Source organism: Cucumis sativus, chromosome 4 (genome assembly GCF_000004075.3).
Source record: "Cucumis sativus cultivar 9930 chromosome 4, Cucumber_9930_V3, whole genome shotgun sequence".
Taxonomy (NCBI): domain Eukaryota; kingdom Viridiplantae; phylum Streptophyta; class Magnoliopsida; order Cucurbitales; family Cucurbitaceae; genus Cucumis; species Cucumis sativus.
This window is the reverse complement of record NC_026658.2, coordinates 22,331,245-22,345,863: the sequence shown is the minus strand read 5'-3', so window position 1 is coordinate 22,345,863 and position 14,619 is coordinate 22,331,245. Positions and strand designations below refer to the sequence as shown.

General features: G+C 34.2%; 2 protein-coding genes across 10 annotated transcripts; one reads left to right on the top strand and one right to left on the bottom strand.

Moving 5' to 3' along the window:
• The first annotated feature begins 103 nt into the window (after positions 1 to 103).
• LOC105435275 lies at positions 104 to 5,733 on the top strand. Of its 9 annotated transcripts, none has more exons than XM_031884795.1 (7): positions 104 to 342; positions 775 to 880; positions 1,235 to 1,329; positions 1,795 to 2,029; positions 2,525 to 2,610; positions 2,696 to 4,508; positions 4,774 to 5,733. In XM_031884795.1, the coding sequence occupies exons 4-7, from the start codon at positions 1,876 to 1,878 to the stop codon at positions 5,439 to 5,441; spliced, it is 2,721 nt and encodes a 906-aa protein (XP_031740655.1). In that variant the 5' UTR covers positions 104 to 342; positions 775 to 880; positions 1,235 to 1,329; positions 1,795 to 1,875; the 3' UTR covers positions 5,442 to 5,733. The 9 variants fall into 9 exon arrangements, with proteins under 9 accessions (XP_031740655.1, XP_011653965.2, XP_031740657.1 ...); XM_011655663.2 differs by having other exon boundaries at positions 1,477 to 2,029; XM_031884797.1 differs by lacking the exon at positions 1,235 to 1,329 and having other exon boundaries at positions 813 to 880.
• Positions 5,734 to 10,194: 4,461 nt separating this feature from the next.
• On the bottom strand, positions 10,195 to 13,890 carry LOC101218311 (triosephosphate isomerase, cytosolic). The gene is made up of 9 exons (XM_004144595.3): positions 13,725 to 13,890; positions 13,250 to 13,325; positions 13,013 to 13,136; positions 12,463 to 12,547; positions 12,195 to 12,327; positions 11,935 to 12,029; positions 11,775 to 11,853; positions 10,603 to 10,685; positions 10,195 to 10,518 (listed from the first exon to the last, which is right to left on the bottom strand). The coding sequence occupies exons 1-9, from the start codon at positions 13,761 to 13,763 to the stop codon at positions 10,468 to 10,470; spliced, it is 765 nt and encodes a 254-aa protein (XP_004144643.1). The 5' UTR covers positions 13,764 to 13,890; the 3' UTR covers positions 10,195 to 10,467.
• Between the last annotated feature and the right edge of the window lie 729 nt (positions 13,891 to 14,619).

The following is a 14,619-nucleotide window of genomic DNA, read 5'->3' as shown; positions in this document are numbered from 1 at the left end:
CCAAATATCAAAATATAAAAACTTTATTGAATCACATATTATGATAACGATAATCTATGGTTAATAAAAGATAAAATAATAATAATAATAATAAACAATAAAACATTTTGGAGAATGTAGCTAGTCAATGTGAGGCCGTAGGAAGAAGAATTGTGAGAGAAACCTTCGTTTTGTCCATCCAAAAACAATGGAGAAGCAGACACTTGTTTGGTTGCCAAGAAACAAAGCAGCCAACCCAAAAGAAAAATACACAAAAATTTCAGGTGGGTCAACCGGAAAACAATTGTATTTGGAACCCATTTCCAGTTTCGACGACTTTCCGAGGAATTTGGAAGTTCTCAGGTCAGTCTAGCACCTCAATATTTCTGTACCTAATTTTTCATGTGGGTCTGGAAGAAGGAGATGTTTTCCTGTTTTTTTTTTTTCTCTAACCCCCATTTGATTATGATTTCTAGAAAATGGAACAGCCTAGTATTTTAGAAGGTTGCATCAAATTTGTTCCTTATAACTGCTGATTATTAGTTGTAAATCCTCAATAATATGTTTCTGCTGTTTATTTGATTGATATACAAAGGATCAAGCCTTACCATTCTATGAACCCTATTAAATTTATGTATTTGAGGGAACAGAAACCATGACTTGTGGATGGAATTGGTTGTATCTTAATGTAACCTAACAATCTTTGGATTTTCAATAACTTTGCCACCAACCCTTTTATTTCTCTGTAAACTATTGAACCTGTCAACTAACCCGTATGGATGTATGATTATGAAGATTGTGCTCTGAGATCGAGGTTATGGAATTTGGACCAGGCCATGAGATCCGTTCTAGGACCAATTGGACCAGGATTCACCAATCTTGGGTGCTGTGGGACTCCATGGTTAGATATCATTACTTCCCCTGTGTTCTGAGATGATATTATTTTATTGATTCTTTGATATTTTCCTTGTTTCTGCTGTATCTTATGAACACATGTCAAAATGTTTTGGTAATCAAAAAATAATAAAACAATAATGGTTCTCTTTAGTCATAGCTCACAGTCATTTCAAGTTCTTTACCATATTTCTATGCTTTTACTTTTCTCCTCCTCCTCCTACCTATCTACCCTTTGGTTCTTTTTTTACATAATCATAACTTGGAGTAAACCTTGCCTTTTTCATAAAGGAAAAACCAATGGATTTCTTCTTTTCTCCTATATTTAAAAGAAACTTGTTGTATTCTGTCTCATCTCCAGGAGCCACCTCCTTCTCAGCCTGCTATAACCTGTGAAACTTGTTAGCTTCTGAAAGAAAGGCCCACCTTTTTCCTTTCTTCTTATTGCTATTTAAGGTTTGAAAAACTGTTCCCCTCTGCTTATGTTTATTTAACTATTTTGTTGAAATGGTAGTTTCTTCAGTGTCTGGGTTTCGTGGTAGAATTGTTTTGCTGGATTCTGAAGAACACCGCTGTTTAAATATAGACCCTTTTCTTTCTCAGTTCAATTCAGTTCAATTTCAACAGAACTGTTCAATTTGTACCTCCCTCCATTGTGATTGTTTGAGTACTCGAGTGGACCTGACACTTTGATACAATTCATGTCTGCTTTCCATAATTGAGATTTGAGAAAAGAGCTAGATGCTGTTAAGATTTTTCCGTTTGACTCTTGTTATTTGGTGTTCCAATCTTGTGTAAGTTTCTGAACTGAGAAATTTTGGTTGGGGAACTTTCCACATCATGTTTAGTTTAGTTCATGTAAGATAAAATATTCGGTAGATTTTGAAGTGGTAGTTTCGTTTTTGCACATGGACCCCAAAGGATGATGGCCAAGAAAACGGGCTAAGCTCAATTTCCATCTAAGTGTGTGGAGAGACCTTGGAAGACTTCTCAGTTCTCTTCATGTTTAAAATGGAAAAGCGCATCCAGCGCCAGGGCTCCAATCTGCAGTTTAACAAGAACGTTCCAGGCTGCTTCTGGACCATATTCCACACTATTGACTACCATCGTTGGCATAACGTTAAAAAGAGGCTTCCTTACAAAAAGCATTCAAGAAGTAAGTTTGGACACCTGCCGAAAAACTCTAATTTATTGCTTCTAAATTTTGTTCTCTGTCTCCGAAGTTTATGTTACCCATAATTTCCTATGTTTTTTGGTTATCTGATATCTTCATTCACTGGAGTTACAAGTCTCAGTTTCATTTGATTTCTTTTATTATTTTGTTGTTGTTGTTATTGTGTAGCCTATAGAATAAATCCTATTTGAGTAAACAAGTAAAGTGGTGCGGAGGGGGGTGGGGGAAGTTATTTGTGTAGTCTGTTTCTAACTTTCTGGTTAGAAAAGTTCAAATATTGTGGAACTATTAATTGTTGAGAGGGGATTAATTGGATTGAGGAGAAAGTTAAATTGGGAAAATAGTTTCAAGCTGGTTTTCTTCTAAATATAGCAATGGTCACTGGGCCAACAGCATTCTATTTCAGTTTTTCTGTGAATTTAGTAACCTGATTTCAGTGTCCTTTTCCAAATAATTTACTTTAAACTTCATCTGTAGACAAGGGAGGTCCAAAATCAACTCGAAACGACCACCAAGTTGAGAAAGTCTCAGAACAAAGTAATGATGGAAACGATCCTCTAGTGGTAAGGTCATGGTAGTTTTATCATATATTAGTAGATCTTATTTTGTGATATTATTATTTAACTCTGAATTTATCATGTTTAACAGTGTACTGCAGAGAGTTGTCCTATTGGCAGAAAACCTGGAGAAGCCCATGTAAATGAAGTGATGGCTCAAGAGATGTCAGAGGAAGAAAGCCAAAAGTTCTGGAAATTCAATTCCAGTTCAAAACGAAGGTTGATTCGAACACAGTCTATACATCATATAGAGTCTTCATATTATTCTCCAGGATATAGTGATGAAAATGGAGACAACGGAATCACTTCTCGACAGAAATCTCCTGTGAAATTAGCTGCATCTGGAATGAGGAGTGTTTCTCTGAGTGCCATGGATAATGAGGACTACTTTATCCAGAGAAAAATTGATATTCAATTGCCTTCTTTGACAAAAAAATCTAATGGAGTAAAGAAAAACTTAGAAGCAAACAAGATCAACAGAAATGTTTCCTGTCGCTCATTTAAGACAGACGCTCATATACAAGAGATATTTAAGGCAAATAGAAAACTTTTTGCTGAATTGTTACAGGGTGCACATAGTAAGAACACTCTCCAAACCTCGCAAAATAAGAAGTCCTCAGCAAGTCTAGCAAAATCAGGGTCCTTTCCTGCTCCTAGTTCAGCACAAAAAGGATACAGAAAACTTAGCTCACTCCGACACAAGCAGAGTGAGTCCTATCCAAAACAAAAATCTAATTCTCCCCACCCATCAAAGCTGGTTGAATCTAAATCTCCCGAGAATTTTCATGAAGATATGACACCTTGTGATTCTGATAGTACTTCACATAACATAAAACACCAAACAACACCCTCTTCTTCAGGCTTGAATCATGGACTAAGGCATGGGGGGTGGAATCAATTGGTTGTCAAGCGTTTCAATTTTATTAAGCAGAAAATAAGGGGCTCACTCAAGGAGAGGAAGAGGGGAAATCACCAGAAAACATCGAAAGGAATACCAACCGTGCATTCCCCTGGACATGAACTTCCCTTTCACGAAGAAGAGGCTCAGGAAAGTAAAGGAACTGCTACTAGAGGACACAGTGAGACTGGCAACTCTGAGAATGATAATCTCAGTAATGGAGTTCAAACCAAGACAGCTATTGCTTCACCAAATGCTTCTCTGGAAAGATATTCTCAATTTGCTGATGGCTCAGGCATTGTAGGAGGATACAGTGAGACTGATAATTCTGGGAATGATAATCTCAATAACAACGTTCAAACCAAGACAGGAACTGCTTCATTAAGTGCCTCTCTGGAAAGATATTCTAAACTATCTGAGGACGGTTTTGATAAAAACAGAGATGCGAAGTGTAATCACTCACAAAGCTTTAGGCTGATAAGTGGAGAAAAGATACCAAATATAGAGGGGCCTAAAAAAAACTTTGGAAGGCATCTTTCTTTTTCTGGTATTGATCTCTTCTGTGCATTATTTACTGACCCTCCTCATGCTGTTTCTCGCACAAAAAAACCAAAGAGGGGTTTGGCACACTCGAGTACATATAATAATATTCGAAAAGATGAGAATCCTGGCCATCTATTAACTGCACATGTATCTACACCATTGGATAGCGATTCGTCAAGTATTATAGAAGAAGGGGATGACAATGTGCCTGTTGATTATTCAAGTAGTTTAAACGAGGTCATAAATGATGAGGGAGCTGCCTGGGTATATGAGCACAAACAGAAAATAGCTCACCCAGATATATCAAATGGTAAACATGATCAAGTATCAGGTAGTGAATGCATAGTTGAAGATGTCAGGGAGGTCGTTGATCATGTTAGTGATCTTTCACACATCAATCAAGTCTTAGAACTTCAAACTTGTTTTCAAGATGATGAAACTTCGGACCTCTCGGACTCAGTAGGTAAGTATGGGAAGCTATTCATAGTCTTTTGTCTAAATAATGCTCCTGAAGTTTACATTAAACATATAATATAGCTTGCCTTAATACATCAATATTTACTCTGTTTTTACAACTGCCTCCGATGAGTTAAACTCCCAGGCATTTTATCTCTTTAGCAAGATTATTCTATTTCTGTCAAACATCTATCTTCATTTATCAAATTTTCCAAAATTAACGCAATAATAAATAAAAAATGAAACTCATGTTTTTGGTTAAACTGTGTCAGGTGAAATACTAGATCCTTGGTGCAGTATTTATGAGCTTGAACTTTCTAATGGCCAACCTAATGAGGCCAGGACAGAAGTTTTGCCAGCTTATGAAACCACTGTCAGTCATGAGATAATTGATGATGCTCAAAAGAAATATTTCTATCTCCATCTGCATTCTGATTGTGCCGACTTCAACTATATGAGGTATATTCTTCAGCTCTCCAGCTTTATCGATAGTGATCACACAATAGACCAACCTCTTAATTCTTCAATATTTGAGGGAGAGGAGGCTTGCTTTTACGAAAAACTTGAATGCTATTGGGGGAAGGTTGACAAGGATTCTGATCACCAACTTCTGCATGATTTAGTTTATGAGACATTACATAATATGTATGAAACCTCATTCGTTAGTGTCCTGAAAACCTTCTCCTCGATGAGCCAAATTCGTCCAATGCCACTTGGGCAATATCTTCTCGAGGAGGTTCAAGAAAAAATTGCCTGGTACCTGCGCTTGGGACCAGAACTAGACCAATGTTTAGACGATGTGGTAGGGCGAGATTTAAACAAAGGTGATGATTGGATGAACCTCCACCCTGAAACAGAATTCATAGCACTTGATCTGGAAGATATGATTCTTGATGAACTTTTAGATGAAGTAATAAGTTATAAGGAACTTTTTGGGTAGATATTGTATAGTAGCAATCTTTAAATCTGTGTACATATGTCCAACATCAGAGAGTTATTGCTAAGGTCCAAGTAGGTGAAAATGGAAAGAGAAAAAATAGAAACAAGCATAGATTGTTTCCTTTTTTTGACTTCCCTAAAGAGGGGGAGGGGAATGGGTCTTGAGAATTTTTAATCTCATGCAATTATTTAGACATTTGTATATTTCATTTGTATTGGAATACTCTTTTGTGTGTTTGTGTGTAAAAAACAATCACTTTTGAGTTATTTGATTCCTCCTTACCTTCTCTTCATTGTTATGAATTATAATTATCCATAATTTGAGCTTCTCTTCTTGTTAGGGGAAAAACGAACATAGATTACCAAATATCTCATACAAGTAGTGTTTGGTTTCCATTTTGCAGCAAAAATGGATAAAAGAAAATTGAGAATTTTATCCTATGAAACATCAACTTTTAGCAATCTCTTAGAAAATTTTCCTTAATTCTAGACTAGTTTTTCCATCATGTCTTGTGAAAACAATGATGTGCATGATATTATAAATCTACGTATGCAACTTACTGTACAAGAATTATCAATCTTGATTAAATTATAAAATGAATACTCATGAACCATGTGGTTGGTCTTAACCATACTTTCAAACCTTGAAGTTTTCACTTTAATCCTTGGAAAGCAAAGTTTTTATTTTCCCTCCTCAAAACAACCTTGAAATGGCAAGACTTTGTGGTTAAAATACATAGGCGACAAAAAATTAGTCTTCAAGTGAACAGATTCAAACACATTTGAAAACAAAAGTAGTGTCATCATCTAATAATTTTTTCGCTAACCCTCACATATACTTCTACGCCAAACATGGTTATCTGGAAGATACCGTCGATGTCCCATGAATCCTATTTTTTCACGTATCCCAAACGATGATTTATCCCCCATGCAAATGGGACATGCCTAATGCCCTTTGTACTCCAATCGAATAGATCACCATATGCCGGAAAATCATTAATTATCCACAACAAGATTGCATACAACTGAAAACATTGATATGTTAGACAATCATATGTATGCACACCAAACGTCCATAGATTGTTTAGTTCCTCAAGTAATGGTTGTTGGTTCACATCATTTTTTCTGCCAGAAGATTTTGGACTGGGAATGAGAAATGACATGAAGAAGTTTGATTCTTTCATATATTTCCATGGTGGAAAATTATACGGAATTAACACCACAGGCCACATACTGTACGAGATACTTATATGATTGGATATATTCAATCCATATGAAGCTAACTCCAAATGAACATTTCGTGGCTCTAAAGCAAAATAAAAAAATTCAGAATCAAAGTACTTTCATCCCTCTACATCGATTGGATGTCTCAACACATGCTCTGTTTCCACTCGTTTATTCTTATGTCATCACATGTATGTCGAACTTTCTTGCCATACAAACAATCGTTGTAATCTTGGCACCACCAGAAAGTAACGCAATATTTTTTTATGGAATTTTCTTTTCTGATTTATTGAAATTAATCTTGTATCGAGACTCACCACAAGTAGGACATTGTTGCAACTCCTCAAACTTCTTCTAGAACAATACACAGTCATAGTTACAAGCATGAATAGTCTCGTACCCGAGACCCAAATCACGTAATTTGTGTTTTGCTTCATAGAATGAACTAGGGATGTTGGTAGTACACATTGGAAACACACATTTTATTAACTTTAACATCATATCGAAGGACTTGTTGCTCCAACCATTGAGAACCTTCACATGCATCATTTTAACCAAAAAGTTTAGTGACGAAAATTGTGAACAGCCGGGGTATAGCTCACAACTTGCTTGATTTAGTAACTCCTTAAATACCACGTTTGTTATGTCTTCTTCTAAATATAAACCTTCCTTCATCAATTCTACTTGTTATACTAGCTTGTAGATCATGCAACATATCCAACATTTCATTTTCTTAAGTGAGTTAATGCTAGTTCCTTCATCAAAAGAATTACTACTACTCATTCGTTCATCAAATCTTTACATATCTATGTGCAAGTTTACGGGCTCTCCTTGATACACCCAATTTATATAGGAGAAGGCTATTCAAGTGGTTAATAGATGTCGCCTCACACCCTTTAATGAGTCATAGTTTGAATTCATAGATTTCTTGCATGGGCACCTTATTTTTCCATAATTATTTGTGTTATCTTTTGCAATCTCTAAAAATTGGAAAACTTCTATTGACTCAACAGAAAACATATCCCTAAGTTTAATCAAACTCTTATCATCTCGTAAAAGCTCTAACAAATAAATATGTTAGATTAGTTTTATACCCATTCTCTCAAATACTCCAACTATTCAAACTTACTTTTATGAATAATTTATGTTCAATCTCCCATTAACTACACGTTGTTTAACATTTTAAACACTCTAAACACTTCAATGGTGTATGCAGATCTCTCTCAAATATGTCAACCTTTTTAGTTAGGCTATTTAACATTTTCAAAAATTTTAATGCAATTTGAAAGTCAAATTCAAATGGGCTTTTTGCAAAAATAGCAAAAAAAATAATGATAATAGAACATATGTCACAATGTTTTTTAAATTTGCAAAAGTAGCAAATTTAAAAGTGATAATCATCAGATAGCCTTATGATTATCATCTGATATCACTCTCATAACTTATGATTACCGTCTGATATCATTAATTTTTTCATATTCGTAATATATGAAAGGATACGACATTTAATTTTATGTCATTTCAACTATCCTAATAAATGAAAGTATGCATTAAATAAGTACATATTAAAGATGCGAATGAATCTAAAATGCATTAAAAATGTGAATGAATCTAAAATGCATTAAAGATGTGAATGATCAGAATTTCTAGATTTATTATGACCCTTGGGTGTCTAAGTGACTCTTAAATTTCCAACTCTTTATTAAAGACTGAAAATCTAGCATTTAATTCATCTTGAAGTCTTTTAGCTCTAGCTTTTGTCATTGAGTCTTTTGCCATGATGATTGTCTCTTGATTGGTTTGACTTGGAAAGTTCTCCATCATTTCCAGCATCTGCTTCATTTTCCTCATTATTTGAGTTGGTGTGAGCTTATTGAGTTTCATTTTCCTGCTTTGTTCTTCAATTATCTTATCACATATTTTTAAATACCTTTATGTGTATAGAAATTTATAATTCTCGTGCTGGGCTTTCCAATCAAAAAATAAAAACATTTGGATATATTTGTTACAAAATCAATAATAAGAAAGGTTTCCTAAATAGTTCATTGAATCATAATCAGAGTTGTTTACCTAACCAAACTTTATAATAACAAATAAAACTAGGATGTCCTAAACACACCTATGTTGGATATTGTTATAAATAACAAACAGCTCACACACAAAAAGATAAAAAAAGTTGGTCATCAAGATACGGTATCATTCACAATTTTATGATATCGATTTGTCTATAAAGGTAATTTGATATATTATTTCAAAGTTAAACACAATAACGTCAAAATAAAATAGTTCCAAATACAGTATACAAAGATTTCAAAATAATTAATACTTTGAAATCAAAAGTTTTCTAAACAATTCAAGTTAACACTAACACGTTCTCACTTATAGACTACTTCACAAAATCGAACGAAACATAGATAAGCAGTATCCTAAATCTATGTATTTATGAAAAAGTTGTAATCATTGTGAGCTAGGGATATATCATCCTTTTTACTCAAGTAGAGTGTATTTCATATATGTGAAAGCCATATAAGTATATCAACTTTATGAGATACCCTATTCTAGTTTATTGGTATTAAATTCAACTCTTTATTTTGCAATTAAATACTTCTATGTTTTCATAATCAGAAATTGACGACTTGTATTATCATTTAGGAACAAGATACTTTTTATGTGATATGTAAGCATAGGCACCTTAATTGTTGTCTTCAAGTATGATATATTTTGCGTACAATGTATTTCATTGTACATGGATACCTTAACAATGTCTTACAATTTAAGACTATTAGAATACATTCGTTTTGAATACTTTAAAAGATACTATTGAATATCTACACACCCACAATTCACACACTGAAGATATAGTAACTGATATTTTATAACACTCGCAATTTCAGAAAACTAAAATTATTTTGAGATAAACCAATGTAGAAATATACTATCTTCTACAGTAAAAGCTCAATTTCAGGTCTGTTTCCTCAATCATTCATAAAAAGATTCACAGCTCCAATAAATCTCTCAGACTAAAAAGTTGAACCTATTTTTTAAGATTCATTTTGACTAAACTAAACTTCCAAATAAAAGTTCATAAAACTATATAATTTTGAGAATTTCAAATCCAAAGTAACTAGTCTTTCCCTTCGATGTCAAAGCAAGTGCAAGTCAGACGAACGAAGGCATTGCTTGAGGAGTATTGCCGTTGTTTTTTATTTGTGGGCGTATTTTTCATCAAGCCACCTCGATCCATATACCTATTTGTCACTGACTCTTCTCTGTTACGCCTCTCCAATTATCGTTTGCACTCATTTGATATTTGCACAAAAAAAAACACACAATTGGGCTAAAATCAATTTGCTATTTTTGGGTTGTAGAGTTTTTATATGCAAAAGTTCAAATAGTCGACTTTTTTTTATTGAAAATGAGAAACATACATACTCTTCTAGTTAAACTAAATCTGCTAAGCTCTCCAAGAAAAAAACTCCACTATGCCAAATAAAACGACTCATATAACTCCATAAGATGAAACCCACAGGAACATAGAAAGAAATTTTTGAAATCTGAACCATACTATAATTAGAACTCACAACATCTTGTCTGTATTAGAATTGAGATGACCTCAATCCAATCATAAACATTGTATTGCCTCAACAATGCCAAATTTATGTCAAAATGTATCAAAAAGGAGAGAATACAAAATGATGATTATACAAGCATTGGGTCTCAAACTTTATTCCTCAAGCAAACAACAATTTCCGCAACATATCACGTACTTAAAGGAAGATTAAACCATCTCGTCCTCAGGCAATTCATGAAGATTTCTTCACCGTAGCAGACTTAATAATGTCAATAAACTCGGCCTATTTCGTAAAAAAAATAGAGACAAGTCAGCAACCGAACAAATGAACAAAAACGAATGATGCAAACTTATAAGAAGAGTTAACCTTAAGCGAAGCTCCTCCAACCAAAAATCCATCCAAGTCAGGTTGTGCTGCCAGTTCTTTGCAGTTTGCACCATTTACGGAACCTAAAAGACAAATTAAGAACTTAAACAAGTCAGTCCCACAGTTAAATAACCCCAGGAAAAAATTTTGTATTTACGCTTAGTAAATTTTGTTCTCTTTAGCTAATTAAAAGGAAAATCCTAATTATTATTATTTTCCAAAAGTAAATAAAAAGTCTAAAGTCTCAAGGCCCACAGCTTTGGCCTTGGGGCTTATCACATAAGATGTGCCCCTAACGTTGTTTGTCTATGGTCGTATGCCCAAATACCCCCAATTTATCTTATCTTTATGTCTTGTATTTAGTTTAGCTAGTTGTTTTCCTTTTGAAGTCATAAAGCTTGGGTGTGACGTTTCGGCAATTTTATATGCAAGCCTACCAGAGCTGGAAATGTTCAAAATGTATTATAACGGAGACGTACTAGTTGAGTCCCCGCCCAAGTATTGTAATGCTTGCACTCTTTGCAAGCAAACTTTTTCCCTTGCAATTGACAATCTTCATTGCATATTGTAACGTTGACTTCAATGAATTTTTTACTCTCACGTTTTCTAAAACATTTTCTCAAGAACGTGTCAAGCACGTGACAGGAGGCTGAATCATTCCGTGAGTTTGTCTATGGTTTTCAAATTTCGATCGGCCGACTTGTTGACGGGTTGAACAAGTGCCGCACAATCGCTTGTCCCAAGGTTGAAAGATTGCGATTGTGACAACGTGTGCCTAATTTAATACATAATGCTTGTGTATTGTCATGCAGAAGGCATACAGTGGTCTTGAAGTTCTTGTGGCGAGTGAGATAGAAGCTAGACCCAATGAATAAAGAAAGAGTTCTAGGCCATGGACTTAGACCAGTTTAATTCAAAAAAACTAAGTAAGCTTTTTAACACATTGCATGCATATTAATCAAATTGAGGTTGGTATTTGGTTGTTTCCTGAAAAGTACTCCCCTCCCACTAATGGTCTTTGGTTAAATCATGCTTATGTGAGCTCCCTCTCACCATTGCAAAGGCTTCCTCATCAGTATGCTTGGATTAACAGTTTTCACCATCTCGACAAAATATAGGAAAAGAATGCACAACAAACATGTCAATCTTTTTTCATAAAAGCAAGAGGTTACCTCCATATATAATTCTAACAGATCCAGCAACTTCAGCACTAACATTGTTCTGAAACCATTTCCTCAATTCAGCATGGACCTTTCAAAAAAACCACAAAATGTTATTGTCCATTATCCTGAATTCATGTGAAATGCAGAAATATATAAGAACGAATCTTACTTCTTGAGCCTGAGCAGGGGTTGCAACTTTCCCTGTTCCAATAGCCCATACTGGCTCATAAGCCAAGACAACATTGTCCCAATTAGAGATTTTCTCTGCCATGTAACAGAAAGGGTTATCCATGTTGAAATAAAACAAGGGAGTATAATATTGAAAGCTTCTCAGCATGAGAAAAGCATAAGATCAAGAGCTCAAAGATCCTGCCAGTTCCAAACATTTACTTTAAATGTCAAAGCTAAGAAGGTAAAACTTAGAAGTACCTGCAATTGCTTTAGTTTGTGCAGCAACAACTTCAATTGTTGATCCTGATTCACGCTGCTCAAGAGTTTCTCCAACACAAGCAATGACTTTAATGCCTTGAGAAAGTGCATATGCAACTTTATCTCCTACGAACTGTATATAAACAGGATGAGGAAATGGACTTTGCATCAGTGATATTTGTTGACGGTGAATAATTATTTGTCCTTGACAAGTTAACAATATAAAGATGGGGGTGTGGCCACTAGTTTTTGTTCTAGCAGGGGTTACCTCATTGGACTCTTTCAAAATAAGTCTTCTTTCAGAATGCCCAAGAATAACCCAAGGAATTCCTAAATTGACAAGCATCTCAGCACTACAGGCAAAAAAGATATAAACTTCAATCCATTGCCGATGCACCCGTAATTCTTGAGAGTTAAGAGAAATATTTTTTACATATAAAAAAGAAAAAGGCCTAGAAAACGCGAGCAAAAGCTGAAGTTAGACAACATTTAGCCCCGTTTTAGTAATCATTTGGCTTATAGTTTTAAACTTTATAAAATTAAGCCTATCAAAACCATTTCCACCTCTAAAGAAATCTAAATTTCCTGCTTTGCTATTTACTTCTTACCAATGTTTTAAAAGACCAAGTCAATGTTTTAAAAACTAAAACAAGTAGTACTTAAAAACAAGTTTTTTTAAGTTCGCAAAGAAACAGCTATTTTACTTCAGAAATATGTTACCAATCGGAGGCTTATCGATTCAACTTCAAATTTCATCATTAACAGAGATATCATCAAGTAGCCAAGCCATTAGAAACCTCCCTAACTAAAAATCATACCTAACTTCTCCAGTAAACGCACCACCTTTACGAACCCAACAGTTCTGTGCTGCAACTTGAATATCAGACCTCAACAAACTCTTCACCAGCGAAAGAAACACAAAAGGTGGACTCACAACAACTTCTGCAAAGGAGAGTAACATGTAAAACCTAATCAACCACTTCAAAAACTTCCAGATAATGTAAGCCATAAGAACATTAATACAGCTGAAAACCAAACCGGATTTCCATACATACCCACAGCATCTTCTGAAGGAATTTCAGCTTCATTCAACGTGCTGACAATTTTCTTCACCTCCTCGTTTGTTCCATTCTGTACAATATTCATTCGATGAATACGATGATTAGTTTTAGTTCAATCAAGAGTAATACAGAACTCCCAAACCTCCATTTCCAAAGTTTCACATATTTTTAACACTTAAACACATCAAATACAATCCAAAATCACATAAAACACACACAGATCGGAAAAGTCACAAGATCTGAAAAGTCAAAACACCGAAAAACTGGAAGTTCCTCAGTTCGTGATCAAAACCCAATAACATTTCAACAAAATAGGTAGAAATCACATAGGTTCGACAGATTTAGCATCTTAAAGCACGAACGACAAGGATCGAATCGAATGAAAAGCCGAACATCGAAACGATGGAGAGAAAATAAAGATTGAGAAAAAAAAGGGAAAATAATTTGAAATAAGAAGTAAGAAGTATACGCATTTCCAGTTGCCGCCGACGAAAAATTTTCTTGCCATTTTTGTTTCTCTAAGAGTCTTTGGATCGGAGAATTTGATGAGAGCAAAAGGAGAGCAGCAGAATCACAGAATTTAAGTGGAGAAGGAGAGCGGTTCGCTAGAAGGGAAAAAAAAAAAAAAACCACTGGCGCACACGGATCACAAAAAAAACCACGACTTTTCTTTTTTTTAAAAAAGGAAATATTTATGTAATTGAATTGTAGCATACGAGATGGAAAACGGTAAACCTCATTTCAACACGAGAATGACTATTAATTTTTATAAATATAACAAAATATTAAAATACGTACGATGGCAAAAGCTCAGGAAGGTGTACAATATTTTTTATAATTTTCAGATTTGTGTTTGAATATTGTAAATGATTTGTCATTTTTCTTTTTTATGATTTATAATCTACACTTTCCAGATTTCTTCATCACCTTTTACAAATTTTATTTTTTCTATTTTTAAAATGATTTATTCTTTTGTTTAAATCTCTTATTTCATCTTCATTATTTTTGGCAAGATTCTTTAAAGTTGCTTCATCTTTCTTATATTTCAGAATATCAAGATTATTTAAATATCATTTTGATGTAATCTAAACGATTGTTTACCATAATCAACACAATCATTTAAATTTGAAGCCATTTTTTCATCGTTTAAAAAGAACTACACGATTGTGTTGATATGATCTAAACGATCACTTACCATAGTCAACACGATCGTTTAGATTTAAAGTTCTTTTTACATCGTTTAAAAATAACTAAACGATCGTGTAGATATGATCTAAATGATTGTTTACCATAGTCAACACAACACAAGCGTTTAAAATCGAAATCTTCTTTTCATCGTTAAAAGGAAATACACAATTGTGTAT

Excerpts from the sequence above, each read along its gene's own strand:
- LOC105435275 (XM_031884798.1), top strand. The coding sequence starts at position 1,876 with ATGTTTAAAATGGAAAAGCGCATCCAGCGCCAGGGCTCCAATCTGCAG. Across the intron at positions 2,611-2,695 it reads ATGGAAACGATCCTCTAGTG|TGTACTGCAGAGAGTTGTCC; the intron begins GTAAGGTCATGG and ends CATGTTTAACAG. Across the intron at positions 4,509-4,773 it reads GGACCTCTCGGACTCAGTAG|GTGAAATACTAGATCCTTGG; the intron begins GTAAGTATGGGA and ends AAACTGTGTCAG.
- LOC101218311 (XM_004144595.3), bottom strand. The coding sequence starts at position 13,763 with ATGGCAAGAAAATTTTTCGTCGGCGGCAACTGGAAATGC. Across the intron at positions 13,137-13,249 it reads TCCTTCAGAAGATGCTGTGG|AAGTTGTTGTGAGTCCACCT; the intron begins GTATGTATGGAA and ends TCTCCTTTGCAG. Across the intron at positions 12,328-12,462 it reads TTTTGAAAGAGTCCAATGAG|TTCGTAGGAGATAAAGTTGC; the intron begins GTAACCCCTGCT and ends GTTTATATACAG.